The sequence below is a fragment of the Vanellus vanellus genome (genome assembly GCF_965231255.1).
Source record: "Vanellus vanellus genome assembly, chromosome: 4".
NCBI classification, from domain to species: domain Eukaryota; kingdom Metazoa; phylum Chordata; class Aves; order Charadriiformes; family Charadriidae; genus Vanellus; species Vanellus vanellus.
Window position 1 is genome coordinate 243474 of NC_138909.1, and position 19019 is coordinate 262492.

The 19019-nt window shown below is 49.7% G+C and overlaps 1 protein-coding gene across 1 annotated transcript in view; it reads right to left on the reverse strand.

The window, feature by feature from the left end:
- Positions 1–16026, reverse strand: part of CFAP299 (cilia and flagella associated protein 299) — a gene marked incomplete at both ends in the record, with an annotated part of 197648 nt that extends 181622 nt beyond the window's left edge. The window contains 2 exons of the mRNA XM_082482428.1: positions 14305–14429; positions 15931–16026. Coding sequence (XP_082338554.1) covers positions 14305–14429; positions 15931–16026 — 221 coding nt within the window. The remainder of the gene's footprint in view (positions 1–14304; positions 14430–15930) is intronic.
- Between the last annotated feature and the right edge of the window lie 2993 nt (positions 16027–19019).

Consider the following 19019-nt stretch of genomic DNA (forward strand, 5'->3'; position numbering starts at 1 on the left):
TTTAGTAGTAGTAGCGTCACTATTTTTAATCAACAACATAGAACTTACTCCTTTTAAGGGCAAGTAACATATGGCCCATTGTGTTACTCCATAATATGGAATATCATCATCTTAAGAGCACCTACACTCTTCCAAACAATGTCTTTTTACTCCTGGTATTTGTGTGGCAACATCGTATCATTCAGTGATTTCAGTCCGTGCCTGGACAGCATATGAAGGAATTGAGATCTATAAATACTATCTGTACCTCACACCATATAGTCAGTTGCACCATCTAGTAGATGGAGTGACAGCTCACTCCTTCAGCAAGGGCTGATGCATACATATGGCAACTAAAGGTATCTTCAACATTTCTAGCCTTCTCCTTTTCCTGTAGGGCTCAAAAAATATTTCTGCTGCTGCCCGCAACTTGGCATTTTCCAGGGCTGAATTTCACCAGCTAAATCCATACAGTCCACTTAAACTCCTCAGAAGTATTTTAACCTTCCCAGGAAATAACACATCTAAACAGCATCAATCTGAGGAAAGCGCTCTGAGCCACCGTGCGGTTTATCTTCTGCCAAGATAAAAGGTTCTTACACCGTGGGGGGGTTTAAGCTGGTTTAATGCATATGAAGTCAGCCGCTTACGTGACTAACCTTGGGGAGAATTACTGTTAAAGACATTTGGGAAGTTTAAGCGCATTGTGTCAGAGCGTTTCTCTTCTTGCCCTCTTAGCAGTGCGTTTGAAGAGTGGCAAAAGATTAAGGAAACACAACTTGTCCCTTGACAAAACCACGTTATCATGATTTTCAAGGTGTTTTTTTTTTTTTTTTTTTGTTCTGCAACCAATTAAACACATTCCTATGTAAACAGTCACTAATCTGCAATTCCCTGCCTCTCCCTTAAAGCATTTGTTAAAAAACTGCAGTTATTAACTATTCCCCCACAGAGGCAGGACAGAAGCAGCTTTTAATGACAGATGCCATAAGCTCCATCACTTCATTCCCAACTGCTCTTGCATGCCGGAGAGTACAGGTTGGGCTTCGTGATAGTGCTCGCTAACATTCGGTACTTGTTTCCAGCACGGTTCTCAATGCCATTGCCCATCTGCACTGCCAGAGAACGAACACATCTTTCCCACTGCGTTCTGTAAAATGGAAACAGCAATGGAAAAAACATCACCTGGCACCTGACAATTGTTATTTTATGTTGATATTCAAGGTGCTCTCTTCCATAAGCTTACTATTTTTTTCCATATACCAATAAAACACACTGTTTTCATCTTTGCCTTTGACTATTTCTCTTTTAAGCTGTATCAGCCTTCCTTTGACACACTGACTACTACAATGAGAGCTTCCGTTCGCCAGTTTCACACGTCCGAAATCAGGCGATTCTCCCTACACTGAACAAGCCCTCAGACAACAAAATAAGCCCATTTTATCGCCGCTTCAAGCTAGAACACTGCAAGAGGCTCCAACCAAATCCAGCGCCTTCTCTAGCTGCCACTCGTGCTGCGCACAACTCCCTGGATCCCAAAGGGAAACAGCAGAGTGCTTCAAATAATTCCCCAGGCTTGTCAAACTCCTCCTCACTTCCAAGCACATTCCCAAGGTAGGTTGTTGCAGGTAACCGGAGCAGCAGATTCCTCCCTGGCAAAAAGGCCAATCACAAGGCGGATGTTTCTGATGCCCGCTGCAGAGTAAAGGCAGGTAAACGCTGAAGTACTCATTTGCAAGTCTGAGGGAACCACACAAGTTAACTGCACTTGTAAATACACTCAGAAGCCTTCTCGTGGCATTTAATATGAAAACAAATACACAGAAGGCTCCTGAAATACTTGACTACATGGCATCGAGTATGAGCTTGCTGCACTGGGAATATACACGGATAATGGGCATTAACCAACATGGCCACACCACCGCTCCTGCTGCTAAAGGGCACTATTTCGCCCTCATCTGTGCATCAACTGTTAGCTCCCAGTCCACTGGGAAAGACAGCCAGCACCGCCTGTGCCAAGTTCATAGTGTAGTTTTGGGGACTCTAACCTAGATTTTAGGTCTTCGGAGGGGAGGGGGGGAAATGAAAGAAAACGTGCAAACGAAAACACGTGAAAGAAACAAAAAGAGGGGGGGCTACTCCCACTGTCTAGTCACTGGCCGGTTCCCTCAGGCCAACATCTCCCATGCAGCTGTTCCAATCAGAGCACAACAGGAGCAGCAGAGAACTGTGAGCAGTATGCAAAAGGCACATGACTTCACGTGAAGAGTAAACAGCATTTAGCCATACGTACAGACTGACATCTCTCTCAACAAGTAGCAATCTTAAATGGGCACAGTTCTCTCCCAACACTGAACGATGAGATCCACGAACAGACCTTCACAGAAGTTAGCCACAGTACGACTATCTCACTCTGACTCTTGCATAGGACCTTCCTTACGCATCCCACGCAGCTCATGAGGTTGTCTACCACTTGCAAAGAAACACCATCAAGAGCTAAGAGAGAGAAGGAAAAGTGTTTGAAAATACCTACATACAACAGAATTCACGACATGCAAACTCTGAGCTATAGGAAAGACTTCTTCCCACTGTCCCTGATTCCACACCAGAGTGGAAAGCACACTGGAACTGGGGTGTCACCGGTAGGCAACAGCGATGCAGAACTTGGCACAAGGAGAGAGCGTACACGTTTGCACGCGGAGCAGAGACACACTAACAAGCTACAGAATGACCTCACGAAGCTTTGTGACTGGATAATAAAAGGCCAAAGGACAATCAATGCTTCGTCTATGGTAGAGTGTTAAACGTCTATGGTGAAAATGTTGAATGCGGATGTCTACGGAGACACGTTTACTATAGAATGTCTATGGTGAATGCAGATGTCCATGGTGAACAAGCATAATCCTGCCTTCACAGATGAAAGGATAAGCTTCAAACTGACTGTTTCCGTTCACCAGAGAGCTCTCTACATTACGATACGCAGTTTGGGCTGTTGCAACTACTTCCCAGTCAGACCTGTTTATTTTTGTTTTCATACAAGCTTTCGATTGTTATTCCAAAGCTAACCCAAAACAAAGAACTGGCTGGCCGCTGCATACCACATCCTTAAGATCCCAAAGAATGTGCAACTCAGCTGTTCATAAATTTGTTATCCTGATGTAACATGGACATTCATGCCTCATCGCTTTCCAGTTACCAAACTGACCTGTACTTCAAAAAAATGTAGTTTTAGCCTGCAAATACCCTAACTAAAGAAATATTACCAACACAGAAGAAATAAGCTAAAACCACTTTGGCACTTGCTAGAAGAGAAGCACAGTATTAATACCACAGCTTCTTTATTTAGGAAAAAAAAGGTAGCAGGGAGCATGGCTTGCCTATAGCCATCTTTTGTGACGCGATACAAGGAAGAAATTGAAGTGTTTGGAAATAACAGATTTATTCCTTAAACCCCGAAGAGTTGAATCCCTCAATTACCTCCCGTCTTCACTGAGAAAGGCACACCAGCGTCCCAGGCTTTTAACGCCACACCAGCCAGGAACTATCTTTATAACACCACCCTCGCCTGGGTTCAGAAAGAACCACCACGACAGTGAGCAGACAACCGAAATGGACACGGTGGGCACCATTCGGCTGGGGCGTGGGAACGCCGAGCAGGACCAATCCACCTGGAACAGACACCCCGCTGCCCCGTCCTCTGTCACAACCGGGGAGGGCGCCGACGGCTTCACTACCCTCCAGCGTGGTGAACAAGCTGCAACAGCATGGTTTGTGTTTATTTCTAAAACCGTTCATCACAGCACCCCTGTTCTTTTACTAAGCTGGAAGATAAGAATCCACACTCTGCTGCCAAACCCGATGCTTGCTTAAAAGAAGCCTGCACGCAGCTCAACGTTGGATATGCGGATAATTGTTATAATTTGCCTTTTAGAAACTAACACACTGAATATTCTGTGGCGATTCAGGTACTTGAGCTGGAGCGTAGAGAACCACACTCTGTGAACATCGGGTGTATTTGTGGGGAACGGAGTGCCTCAAGTTCCTTCAGAGACCCATACAAAGTCTCCATTTTGTTATCACTGTATATATAATTTGGTACCCGCATCTTCCACATGTGAGCCAGTCCGAGCTGACATCTCCCACTGTTCCCACCAACCCGCCATGCTCTACAGGTATGTAAGCCACAGAAGAACTTGGCCTCGTTAGCACACCACCGACACACATACAGTTTCAAGAAATACACCAGAACGTCTCAGAGCAGAATCAGACCCTGGAAGAGGAACGAGACAAACCTATTGCAGACATTTGCCGCATTAAGAGATGTTTTCAATGTCTGGAAGACACGCGAACATATGACACAGTTCCCCTTCCAGCAGGCAGCACCGACCAAGAGCGCGAGTTCTCGGGCAAGGGAGCACTGTTCGGCCCGATCCTACATGTGTTCAGTAGGAACCAAGCAGATTTGCACTCCAAAGACGTTCAGGGTTTGTGCAGACAAGAGAGCCAGACATGGAAACTTGGGCAAGGAGCCTTGGCAGGAGTTTAGCTTCTGCCTGGGTATTTGGGCAAAACCCTTCCTCCCCACAGCACAGCTCCTGACAAGACCTTTATCGCGGCTTGCCGTTCCCTGCGTTGGAGGTGGCCAGGCAGAAAATTCCATCTACTCCTTCCCACGGGCCTGCGGTTCTCACCTCACTTCATTGCAGAGAAATACTTCACCTCACAACTACTGCTTTGCAAAAGACTGCAGTCCTTGAGGTACTTCAGAGGAGAAACGCCGCTTGGTTTTTCACTTAATATAGAACGCGCGAATTTCAGCGCTTTGAAGATGTGTGTTCATACGGCTCATCAGCGGGAAGGAGCCGGAAGAAGGTGCAGACGACTGAGCGTCTCTGCCTTAGGCAAAGTTACACCTAAAGGAACTAGACACCAAAGTCTTCTTCAGCTATGTCTCTTTGCTGAGTATTTAGCTCATCTTAGCTAGAGCTTGCACTTCTGGAATATCCATCTTGTCCAGAAGAAATCTGAAGCAGCAGATTCTGAGCTGCAGGAGTCCGCAGGCAAATCCACTTCCCCGACTCCGGTTTCATTTGCTTATTAGATTAAGATTACTAACAAAATAACAAACCTTCACTCTAGAAAGGATATACTTTTCAGCACCTACTTAAACACATTTCATTTATTTATTTCAAATATTTTCTCCAAACTTCGCACAATTTATAAAAAAAAAAATAAAGATATGAGGACCAGTTTATTCTTAAGCAAACAATGTTGATTATTGCAACACACTTGCAGGTGAAAAAACATTTCTGCTAGTGTAACAAATTCGCTGCCTAGAGTAGAAAGCTACCCAAACACACCTGGACCTCTTCAGTAATCATTCCATGTCGTATTAAGAACATTAGGGCGTAACACTTGGAATTATTAAAAACTGCTCAGGCATAAGTGCTACTTGGGGGACAACTTTAGCACACAATTAATTGAATGAGATACAAACATATACCACTCAAAATTTGTATTGGGTATTTGTTCAGCTACTTGGCTTTTTCAGAAGCCTGTGTCACAGCCAAGGCTGGACATCCTTACTTCTTTTTTCCACGTCATATTTTTGAGTTGCTGGAAAGCATATAATTATTTATACACACTTATTTCTGTGAAATGTCAGTTGGAAATCACATGACCTACGAACTCATTTCTCACTGTACCACTTTAAAATAGATTTAAAAAACACAAAAAAAACCCCAAAGCACAAATTCAAGAGCTTAATGCATTACCACCTCAAAAATCTGCCCAGTGATGGAGAGGAAGATGGAGAAACCTTTTTCTTCCAGCTTTCCCAATTCTGGGCTAGACAACTTAAACCAGACAACATATCATCCTTGCCCGCAGCCGTGGAAGCTCCTCGCCTTCCTTCAGCCTCACCACCTGACTACGGAAGGACCAAAGGCAGTAACCGACCCAAAGCTTTCAGCACTCGCGCCCATTTTAGCGTGGATACCTTAACACGGTATCTTCGGCCAGACAGACCCCGGCAGATGTTTTTGTTTCCCTGCCAGGTTTAGGCCATTTCATGTAAGTTTCTCAAGGCGTCTGACTTCATACATGGCACACAACCAGGGAAACAAAACTTTGCCATTTTCACGCTCGCGATGACCCAAATGCCTCCTAGGCCCACGCTCCAGAAAGGAAATTACTGCTTTATCTGTCCGAAAGCCTTATACTCAAGACACCACTCGGCACAGGGATTTCCTATGGTGTTAAACACACCAGGGGCAGCAGAAAGACATGGGTCACTACACTGGTCCCTACGGTCTCCGATTGACTTCTACGTCTTTTTCAATTATAGCCATCACATGTGTTTGGGGAAAGCCCAGAAAGAACAAGTGGAGCTGATTTAAGTGTCTACTTATGTCTGTGGAATCCCCAAGCAGCTTAGGGATGCCTGCCCTATCCCACTCAACTTGGAGCTAATTAAACCAAAATAAGGACAGTCAATCAAGTGTCAGCAACTGTTTCTTTCCTTACCAGAATATATAAGAAAAGAAAAAAGTGGCATTACGCTTACATGACCAGTTACAGATTTGGCGTTGCTATTTGCACAAAAGCAAAGACTGGACGTAGGTGAAAGAGGTTTTATTTTCTTATAGAGGGACTGAGTTGCTATGGGCGTGGAAAAACGCTAACCAAGAGGCAGACGTAGGTGGCAAGATCTAAGAGGATATGCAAAAAAGTTTTAATGATCAGAAGGGAAAGAGTCCAGCATTATCAGCACCTAGCGCTGACGCTATCAACTAGTACAATTCTAAAACTTAACCAACTAATTAATCTCCCAGCATTTTCTGCAAAATATCACTGTGTGGGTAAGACACTATTCTCAAGCCCACTCCTTTCTGTCGCTTGATCTCAAGAGTTGCAAATCATGACAGAAGCAGAAAGAACCACCAGATCTCTCTATCATCAGCAAAAAACTGTCCAAGAGTCCGTCTTCCAATAAGATGGGAGATGCATTTGTCTCCTTCCTTCATTAGTCTGAGAAACAGCCACTTCACACCGAACTGTTGAGAAAAACATGCTGCTATTTTAACAGTGAACAAGCAAGAAAAATTCAGAGAGGGGAAAAAACTGGTCTCAATCCTGCTATTAGGTTTAGGGTCAGGAATGGGTCATCCTCCCCTTCCCACTAAGGTACCGGTTTAAAAGACTCCAAGGGAGGGTGTGGAAAAGGAGGAGAAAGCACAGACAGAACAGGAAAATGTCCAAAAAAGCTGTTTTGCTGCGCCAGAAGGGCCACCACGAAACATTCTTAAGGCTGTTCCAGTTTGCTCTGTTTACCCAATCTTCAATTACCAAGACATGTGCAAGCTTCAAAAAAATCCAGCTCAGAGAAGCATTCCAACATTGATATCAATCTCAATGTTATCTATACATTATGGACTTACAAAAGGGGGAAGAAAAGAAAAGCTCCAAGATATTCCTGCCCTGGATGTTCTTGCACATTCTCCCATTCTTACTCATTCTGGTTGAGCCAAAAAGCAGACCATCAGCCACATGACTCAAGCTGTTTGGCCCCGAGTCCCAGCAAGCGCTAAGAGCGCAGAGACATGTTGATACGAAATATAATTAACCATACTTTTTCCATAACATCACAGAAAAAATTTCTATCGGAGCTTAGTAATAGCTCTGGATAAGATTTGGCAGGGGACAAAACCAGGAGCGGCTCTACCGCATCCAGAGGGACTTGATTCTTCTAAGGCTGGGAGGGAGGTAGCAGGTTAACTCGCGGCAAACGAGGCACCCAGCTGCCTTCCGTGCCTTTCAGCATTTCAGGCTACAAAGGAGGAGGTTGGCTCCTTATTTTTACTGCTACCTGAAAAGCCACAAGGGTTTAAAACAGCTGTGGCCCGCTTGAACCTTGGCTGTAAGACTCTGGCCCACCCAGCAGACCCAGAGCACCACACACTCCCCACAACCTGCCACTGAAGCAGTCCGACGCGCTTGATAGTACAGACTGTACCTTTCCCCCTGCCCATGCCAAAGTCAAAATTAATTTATGAGCTGAAACGGGAAAGGCAGGGACTAAAATCATGCCACTTTCCTCCCAGATCCTCCCGTGTATTTAAGAGAAGGTCACTTCCCACACTCCTCCAAGAATGAAGATACTCATCCCTTCCCACGTCCTCCCTCTGAAGGAGTATCCATCCAATACTCAGCCCCAACTGGATGCATAAAAAGAAAGTACTCTCAAAGACATTTCAACCCATGGGTTAACATGCACCTGCTGAGTGTTCCCTGTGGTCACAGCAAAGCCCACGAGCCCTCCACTGGGTCCAGAGACACTCCAGCACAAGAACCAGAGCGAAGATTTGAAGGAAGAATCAACCCCCAAATTCCAAGCCTAGACACTGAATGAAGGCCTGCTTTCGCCAGATTTCTTTTTGTTTCTGTACACAAGAAAAGCCTTTAGACCACACGCACACACATATGAAAACCCCAACCAATTATTTTCTTGTTAAGTGCAACACCTTCACATTACAGACATGGGATTTGGCATTTCCCGCATCTCCAGTCACTGAAATGCATTAAAAAATAAGTTAGGCTACTATTAAGTGCAGTGTCCTGAAGTTTAATTTTTTTTCCCTTACATTTCAGTAGGATCACCTGCAATACTGAAATCCAAAACAATACTTAAAGAAAAAAAAAAGCAACACTCCCTTCCTCCCTTTTAGTGTTTGTTTTTAGCAGCCTTCTTAAGAGCACATTAAAGAAAGCAAGGGCAGCCAAAGACCTACTATTGACCCACGTACCAAAACACCTGTTTTCCATATGGTTTATAAAAAGAAGACATTTTAATTAGATCAAATTGCTTTTCTAAGAGAAACATGTACAGATAAAAACACGTCCTGTAGACAGAGGTGTTTCTAAGCCCACACCTCCTGGCTAAGGGGTCAGAGGAGGAGTAGCACAAAAGGATCAGGTGCCAAAGACAGACAGGTTAAATTTAACGGTGTTCGGAAGGACACTTGAGGAACACGTGAGAGCAAACTGCTCTGCAACCGTCTCAAGCCCACAGTCTGCAGAAATGGAACGAGCTCCCCCTTCTGCTTCATGTTCTGCTGTCTCTGATAAAGGGGCAGTCTGTAAGGCACCTCCCGAATCACGGCGTGCAGAAGACAGCAGAGAAGATGGTAACACCGGACAAAGACCAAACACGCTCCCAGGATGGCTGGCACCAGGGTTTCATTCCCTCCTCTGGCTGACGAAACTTCAATCCAGCTTTTCTACCACCCAGGGGGGAAACCCAGCTTTGCCATTCGCTCTTCTGCTCCCCCCACATTTGCACGAGAGGTATTTCGGTGTTGCTGCCCTGGCTCCCAAGGCCGGCGCCGGTGTCCTGACCCACAGACAATCATCCCCAAGAGCGACGCTGTGCACCCTCCCCTTCTCGGGCACGTGTCCCACCTGACGGGCGAAATCATCACCCTCATGCTCCTCCTAGGACAAAACAAAACCAACCAACCAACCAACGGGTATTTAACACACGAAATGGACCAATTTCAGAGGACGGAGATCCAGCGCTCCGTTCGAGAGCAGCCTGTAGCGGAGTGTTATTCTCGCTCTGCCCAGGACAGGCTGTAAATAGCCCTGCACCAAGGCGGCTTCCGAACCGCTGAGAGACACAGCCCCGACCCTCTGCATGGAGACAGCCGCCCGTCCGCCAGATGAACGCCTCCACAAGGATGGCTCCACTGCTCTCCTTTGGATTTTTTTTCTCTTGTCACAGTCTACTCATACCAGTAAGCAGCGAGAGGAGAGCTCAAGGGCTGTGAATGTTAAGTAGAGGGAGGCCTCTCCTGGTTTTATCGGGTAATGCACCAAAACCCCAAAACATACAAGAGCCCTACCCGAAGCATCCTCCCAAGCACCCCTAAGCACCCCCCCACCCTCAGCCGCTGCTCCCTGGGCTGCAGGCTTTGGCAGACCCCTGCGCAGGGGCCGCGGTACCTGCAGAAGCCATCCCAGCAACCAGGGCATCACCAGAGACACCCGTCCAACACCACCACCGGGACAGCGGGACTTGACACAGAATCGATTTACAGTTCTACTGGTGTTGCTTAGTACTAGGTCTCGCGGGTAGGGAATACTCATACACCATTGAGAAGTCACTTCAACCACAGAGACCACAGGACATAGGTGCCATGCAGACGTTGGGAAGTCCACGCAGCACGGATCCACACTTTGAAATACAACAGCAGTCACAAACTGTGGCTGCCTCAGCCTGTTTGAACACAAGAGGAGCTTAAAGCATCACAAGACAACACTGTATTGATTTCCAGTTGAGATAACTGACAGTAAGTTGTTTCCTGTCCTGACATTAATCAGAGTTTTATTTATTTATTCCCTGTGCTCAGCTCAAAAAACACAGCTCTTCTTAAACACCAATGCTATGCAAATTACAGCACACTTTTGAGGAACGTGAGGTACTTCCACCTCTGTCACTGTGGACAACAGAAAGAATAAACGATCTTGCGCTCACTTCGAGATGACCTAATAAAAAAAAAAAAAAAAAAAAACCACCCCACCACCAACCACCTTTACTTACAATTTGCCTCTGTTAAAAAGAATTAAAAACCAACCCTGGGCTCAAGCTCCTTCATTTCATAAATGAAACACACGCACATCCTTGTCGCAAAAAACAGATGGCATGTTGTGCTTCTATCTGCCTCTCAAAGCCTGAGGTTCACTGTTTTTTTATTATCCCGTTTCTTTGTTTTTACCAAAAAAAACCCAAGCACGACTGTTTGATGGTGCCCTCTTTTTTTTTTTTTTTTGGAAAAGCACAAAAGTATTTTAAAGGAACTAGTCTTACTTGTATTTACTTTCCCATATCAGTTTCCACTTGACTTCAGATGTGACGCTCAGATCAAAAAAGTTTGTGTGCTTCACAAAGAGAGGAAATAAATGCACTGACTCCAGCCCACCCAAATCCATTTTCTGCAACATGTACTCAACTTATTTTTACCATTTGTAAAGGAAGTCCTATCATTCATACCAAGTACATGCCTTAACTGATAATGCTATTTAACCAGGCAGGAGGCATCCAGCAGGCGGACGGAAGGGTTCAGAGGAAAAGCACACCACCGTTCTAGAGATTTGCGGGAAAATATTGCTCCTTCTGATGAGAAACAGCTTTGCTATGTGGTGTCATACATAACTACTCTAAAGGGAGTTTTTCCAGTATTAGTCAAGATGAGCCTTCCCACACATGAAGAAGACAACGTGGTTCTTGAGCAAACCCTGACCATTAAGTTTAAGCAACAACTACACAAAGAGAAGCATTGGGACCACCTTCCTCGTGCCCACCTTTACTACTGCTGTAAATCATCTGCTAATTCCGTCTGGCTGCTTTGTTGCTACTCCACAGGACCCCTGCTAGGAAACATTTTGTCGCAGCTGAGAGGACACTTCCTAGTTACTGATCTTTGCATAAGGCTTCACCTTTCAAATTAATTACAGGTTTCTGCGATTGTTCTGCAATACAATTGCAGCAGTAAAAGGCACAGTAGTAAAAAGGGTTGCCAACTAATACAGCCTGTGGAAATTACATGTTTCCGAAAACTGACAGACAAACCCTAAAAATAAAATCGGAATTACGGAACCCTACGGCAAACACAGCAGCTACGTATAATACCCAGAGGCACACCATGGAACTGAAACGCAACAGAGGCAATGTACATCATAGCTGTTGGCTTATTTTAGCAACTGGAGCTTGACGTTGCTGTTGTGCAATACAAATGGTGTGCACCATTCCTCACAGCTTAGAGCGTTAATATGGGAAGCACTCTGGCTGTGGGAACCCCACTGCTATGAGTACCCGCCACTTGCAGATACTTCCAAAGCCATTAAACACAAGTTTGTTTCCCAAAGAGAAAACACAAAGTCACTTACCAGCTAACGCCTCTGTGTTTTGACGCAAATAACCCCTCACTGTGTGAACCCCACCTATCCCAGCTTTGACTTAAGAGACTCGCATTTGTTTTTCTTTGATGGGGGGGATGACTGCGGATGGGAAACAGTCCCCTCCAGCCCTTCAGGGAACAGCAGCCTCAGGGCAGTAGGCAGGGCACGACAGGAGCATCACCGCAGAACGCCTGAAGGCACCTGCCTAAGGAATTTGCTCTCATATGCAAAAATAACCTGGGCAGTCAGAATTGACGGTGGCAGTTCCAGAGACCTGCGTGGCCAAGTCCAACTCAAGGAAAATTTCTTTTCTGCTCAGAGAAAAGGACAGATATATTGTTGCAAGCAGACAAGCCAGAAGCCCTGACAGCAGCAGCTCCTGACACAGACTTTTGGACAATCTGCTCAACCAAAAGCGGTTAAAGCAGGTCCAGTGAGTCGGCCCTGACATGTCCACCTACAAACTAATGCGAAACTAAACACAGAATAACTGAACAGAAAAGGACAGTAGGACAGAATACCCACTCAAGACATCGAGGAGAGAGACAACTGCACTGACAACTCTGACTTCAGTTCATTTTCACTCATCTCCGCACACTGAATCACTAGAAGAGTAATGAATAATAACCAGTGGTTTAGAAACATACTTTACAAGAACTTTACAAGACCAACCCATCAGCCATTTGAGTTCAGTTCTTACTCTCCCGATGTCATCAGCACTGTCACCATCAGCTTCATCTGGCTGCAGAGTACGCCTGGGCATGGGCCACAGAAAGGTACAAGTCTAAACATGTATGAAAAAAAATCAATCCTTTTTGTCTTTATTCAAATAATTAAGCCTTTGGTTTTGCAAAAGTAATTTCTCCATTTAGTGACATGAACAGTTAATTCTTTAAATAAAAAAAGTCACCTTATGCCTGCAATAGGAGTTTGATGCAGGGTTGTACATGAATTATGGGAATAGCTTAATTACACAGCACACGTTCTTGATGCACAAATGCTACGAAAGGCATTTGATAACTGCTGTTAAATTATTAAACAATAATTGCACCATAGCACACAAAGGGAAAAGCACCGCAGAACAAGACTGCTCCGTGGCTCTACTATTCACCAACCATGTTCACAAAATAAGTACAGTAATTATGTCAGTCAGCTTCTTGTAGCAAGGCACCAAAAAAAGTTCACTTTTTACAGGGCTCGTTCATTTAGTTTTCTCAAGAGGCAAAGGAAAGCAGAAACCAGAAAAGTAAACATCTAAGTGTTTTATGATTTGCAGGCTGGTTAAACAGAGCAGAGAAGGTGCAAAAATAAAAAGGTAGGGGGAACCAGCCACAAGATACAATAAAGCTCTACTGCAAAGCACTGAATTCCCAGCGCAGCGTGAGTTTTTGGGGAAGTGCATGCTGCGGCTATACACGCTGTAACAAGTACGAGACAGCAGAAGTCAAAACAAAACGCCTATAAAAAAAAAAAAAAAAAACAAAACCAACCTGCATACGCACTGCTTGAACCTCCTTTGTCAGAGACTTGGAAACTAAACCAGCTCTCGGCTCAAATGCTTTTGGAATTGGAAATAAAATAGCCCACATAAAAGCGCAGACACCTTGTAACAATATCCAAAGAGACCCTCACCCGTCTGAGCCATGTCAATCTCTTCCCAAGCGCTAGTTCTCACAGACCTTTGTGCGATTTGCTCCAGCTACCCTACGTGAAGAGAGAGCACTGCCACAGCAATCCCGCTTACTGTGACCCCGGGAAACCCTGAGGAACACTCAACCAGGGAGCAGGAGGAGCTCACCCATCGCTGTCCACACGAAAGGAACTCTACAGTACAGTACTCAATAAACCCCATCCTTGAAGCCTAACAACTGATCAGCAAAGGAAGGATATCTTCCCTTCTCATACACCACCTCTTTTCCATCAGTATGTTCCCTGTCTTGTAACCACCAATCCCAGAAGTCTGACATGTGACAAAACACACATTTCTTGGCTACAAATTTGAAAGGATGATCCAGGTATTAAAGCGCATTATTGTGTAAACAAGTAGCAGTATTTACATGTCTCAAACACATCTACCACCTAAGAGACATCACTGCCTCATTTCTCTTAGCCTGGTATTCGCCTACAGGGAATGGTGACAATAAAGAACAGTACACACACACACCCTGCCAAGTCACGAAGCAGCTCCAACAGCAAGGACTCAGCTTTCGGCGAGAGGCAGCTGGTACTACAACTCCTGTCTGAGCAAGGGAAGGAAAACCGCGGAGGCCACAAGGTTGTGGAGCAGACACGATCCCCGTTCCAGGAAGCTGCAGGGCAGATGCCTCGCGAGGTGCGCCCGAGGGCCCCGAGCACGCAGGCACTTACTTGTGGGGGGCCGCCGCTGCCAGTCCTGCTGCCGCCGCCGCCTGGGCCTCGAACTCCTCCCGCCGCAGCACGTTCCCAGAGCCGCGGAAGCCCAGCTCCACCAGCTGCCGGCACACCTCCTCGCTCTGCGGGAAGGAAAAGATGGGCAGGGAGCCCGGTTAGCTCCATGACAGCGGGGATGTGCCCACTACCACTCCCATCTCCCCACCATCACCAGGACCCGCTGAGGGTCACCCACCAGAGAGAAGCTCAGGAGAGGGGAGGCAATGTGCACAACACCACCCGAAACCAGCGGGGCTGGGCGAACGGGAGCTGCTCCTCAGGCAGGCTGCCCACACCAGTGGGCTCTGTCAACACCGGTGGGCACTGCCATGCTCCAGTATGGCTCGAGTGCGGCCACGATGGATGAGCACCAAAAGGGACAGAGTACTCAGGATGGTTAATGCCACCACAGCCACAGGCATCCCTCCCACATCGCAGACAGCGGCAAACAAATCTCAGCAGCTTCCCACCCACCTTCTTCTGCCTGCACCCCACCCAAGGAAGGACCTGCACTCCTCCTTTTATACCTCCAGCTGGAAACCAATTCCCCAATTTAAACTAACCCCCCTGCAGGAGAGTAGCACTAATGAGCGCTAGTGGTGAGGCATTTCCTCCAGCTGAAACCAGGGCACCTGATAAGCCCTGACAAGCAAAGCACCCCAAAAACCACCCCTGCCTGCTCCCACCCCAGCGAGGCACCCCGGCCAGCTCTTCCCAGGCTGCCGGACTCGGTCCTGGCTTCTCAAAGCCAGACAGGGATCAGCGGCTGATTTCGGAGAGAAATACCAGCTGCCTTCTCAGCGTGACACAGAAAACCTTTTGCAACTTTCACCAAAGCATTCTCCACCGAGCAACGCGCACCATCCTTTTTAGAGGTCAAAATCTCAGCGGTCAGCACCCTTTGGATCATGGAATGGTTTGGGTTGGAAGGGACCTTAAAGGACATTTATGCCCAGGAGTGTCCTGAAGGGACATCTCCCACCAGCCCCGGCTGCTCCAAGCCCCGTCCAACCTGGCCTTGAACACTCGGGCGCCACTGCGATGCCGTTTGCTCAACCAGACACATCCCTCGGAACCATTCAGCCCGAGCACAGCGCTTTGTAAGCAACGCCGGAGATGTTCTCCCCATGTCGGTTAAGAACCGGGCCAGCCCTGGCCTGAAGCCACCTCTGCGCACCAAAGCCACCCCACCGCCTGCACCGCCCCCCGACCCCCCCCGCAGAGGGGGGGTCTGTGTCTCCGGGCGGGGGGGGACAGCGCGCGCCACAGAAGAGCTGCCCACAGGAGGGCTCTCCGGCCCAGACCCGCGCAGAGGCCCAGATGCTCGTGCCGACCCCCTCACAGCCCACCCCGCCGCTCCCCCCGGCCCAGTTCGGGGGCCCCTCCGAGCGCGACACCCCTCTCTCCGGCGGCGGACACTCCCACGGGAACCCTTTACCCCCCGAGGACGCGGGTCCCCCTAACGCGACCCACGCGCCTAACGGGCGCCGAACGCCCGAGCGGCCGCCGCGGCTGCCACCCCCCGGAGGACGGGCCCGCGCCCCGCCGCGGCGCCTGGCACCTCCCTCCCACCGTCCCACCGACCTCCAGGTACCGCATGTCCCGCGCCGTCACCTGCGACTCCAGGTACGCCGCGTAGCTGGGGAAGGGCAGCGGTGCGGCGGAAGACCCCATCGCCATCACCGCCCGCCCACCTCTGAAGTCGGGGGCGGTGCGAGACGCGGCCCAACTGCCGGCGCCGGCACGTGCCGCCCCCGCCCGCCCAATCAGCGGGCGCGCGCGCGCCGGTGGAGGTGGGGGGGGGTAGGAGGGTGGGAGGGGGCCGCGCGGCGGCGCGCGTGGCGGGGGTGCGCGGGAGGGGGGGGGGGCACCGCGGGGGGAGAGGATGCTGCTCGCTGCTTTGTTTTGGGGGGGCTTGGGTTGTTTTGGGGGGTTATTAATTTTCTTGGGGGGGGAGGGGGCGTCCGTGCCCGCACAAGGACCCGCGAGGGGGGGTAAGAAGTCCCCCCGCACCCCCTCTTGCCCCCCCCCAGGTTAATACAAGCACCTTCGGGCGCTGCTGGAACAACCCCCCGGGGCCATCACACCGTGCCCCCACCATGATTGTCTTTAGGATGCGGCCACATCCTTTTTGGGGCACTTCCAGGGGTTTTTGGCCACCCGAGTTGGGAGGAGTGGGCGCAAAGCCACGGCGGCGCCCCAGCGAGCACCTGGGGGGGGGGTTGGGGGGAAATGGTGCACCTCCGCAGGGATGGTGGCAGCAGCTACGCACGATGGGGGGAGAGAGGGGCGACTCAAAAACAACACGTGCCAACCCCCAGCTTCGCGAACTACACAGGTTTTCCACCAAAATTTTCCCTGTGGGTTGGTAAGTTCAGGTGGGAGTTACTCCCTCGGGGGGAAACGGGCCACCAGTGCGGGTCCCGGTGGCCACCAGCCCGGCCTGCCCCGCCGACTTCGCGTTTGCCCCCCCAATGTCACGGTTTGAGCGGAGGCCCCCGCAGCGCCGCCTCTCTCCCCCCGCGGTCCTTCGCCTCATCAGCCTCTGAGACTCCTTCTGTGGGCAACGCCTGCGGGAGAAGGTGACGCAGACAGCACACGGGAAGAGGAATAAAAAGGGCGAATTTGAGGTTATCGGTCCGCGTGGTGCGAGCGTGCCGGTTTTAGCCTCGCTGCCAAAGAGCCCGGGGGCACCGCGCTGGCGGCCGGGGACGCTGAGCTTCCCCCAGCAGGTTATCGCCATGGCCCCCACGGGCTTCCCGCCCTGCCCCAGCCCGCAGCGCAGCGCCACAAAGGTTTAGATGCAGTCGACAGCTGTAAATAAAAGTCAGCCCGCACCAAAACCGCTGTTGAAATGCAAGAAACGTAACGCACCGAAAAAGTTACCTTTATTCCTTCAAAGTCTCTCAAGTTGCCCATTTTTAAACTTAATGGAGATATTTACCCATTTTGTGGATGCCTTCCATCCCCTCCTGATTAGAAAACCCGTTTAATTGCCTTGCAGCAGAGCGGCCAGAGAGGAACGGGGTGGGTTTGTCAGCCCACGCCACTTGGATTAATTTGCAGCAGTCTCTCCGCCGTGGCACAGACCTCTCCCTCGCCACAGCGTGACCACCTTGTAATAATCACTGCGACGTTAAAGCACGGGGCTGCAGGAGGGCTGGCTGGGGGGAGCCTCCGCGGGCTGAGACCCGAGGGCGACGCGCTCGACCCGTGGCCCCCGCGCTCCCGTCCCTCCCGCTACCGCCAGCAGCATCACCTCCCGCTGGTTGCTATGGCAAACACGGGATGCTGCCGTCGCAGCGCACTTCGGGACCAGTTTTTGCCCGCAAACACAGGGATCGAAGCATTTTTTTGACCTACGGGCTAGCCAGCAAGCATTTCCCTTAAAATAAGATTAAAAAACGCCCGCTCCCTCTGAGGGAAAGCAGTGGCAGCAAGGGACCGGCGCAGGCGCTCCTCTCTTACCTGCCCGGGATGCTGCCGGCACCCCCCCGCGCTGACGCTGAGGACGGCACCCTCCTACACAGCTCCTGCACGTGTTTTCACGCAATTAGTTCATTTAGGCGGCCCCACACTTCACTGAGCATTAATTACACCTAATTGCGCCGGGCTGCTGAACGGCAGATAAGCAGCATTACGTGCAATTTGCGAGTTCGGGATGGGGCTGTGTCGCTGGGGAGGGCCGGGGCGCACCGCGCACCGCGGTTTGGCTCACGGTCCCCTCCTGCGGCGGGGCCCAAACCGCCACCACGGCCGCCGCGGAGGAGCCATCGGGAGGGTTTGTGTCACCGCACGGCACACCGAGGCGGCACCAACTCCGCTCCGCTCCGCTCCACCACGGCGGCCAAACCCCGCTAACAAAACCGTGCGCAGCAGTTAATTTAGCAACAGGCGGTTTGTCTCCTTCCGGGGAAGAAAAGAAAAAAAAAAACCAACAAAGGGCACAGACAGCAGGCAGGCAAGAGATTACACAACTAGGTTATAAAATAAAGCACAATTATACTTTATTCCGGCATCCCTCTCCATCCCCACGGGCGGAGCGCGTGCCCTCGTGCGAACGCAGTTCTGGCCAGGGGCGGCCCAGACGGGCGACGGGGAAAGAATGACGATATCCATGGAAATAACCATTGGCTCCGTGACGGGATTTGCGGGAAAGGCGCTGTGGTGGCGCCTGCCTGGGTTTTCGCCGCTGGACCCGAGCAGCCCCGCCGGGGCTCCTATTAAGGCTTAACCGGTGAGGTTCAATGCTACTGTTTTGCTGTGCGTAGGCAACACAGCTGAGCGATGATTAAAAACTCCATACGCACGATTACGCCGCAGACAACACCACGACGGAGAAACAATCGGACAGTGGGGCAGCCGGGGTGGGAAAAAACACTTCCAATGGTCCAAGCAGCCGTAACAGCGTTTATTGCCACGTCGCCATGGAATAAAACCCTTTCCCCCACCTCTGTCAGTGTATTGCGAATGATTAAGAAAAAAAAAATATATATATAATAAAATCAGCAGCGCAAAGTATCGGGAGAAACCGGTGGGCACCCGGGGGGCCGAGCGCGTCCCCGTCCCCGGGGCAGCAGGGGTGCAGAGGGGGACCCCTGGGGAGGGCGTCTCAGCGGGGCGCCCTCCCCGTGCCAGCAGGAACGCCGCGGCGCCGGGGCAGAGGTATTTCA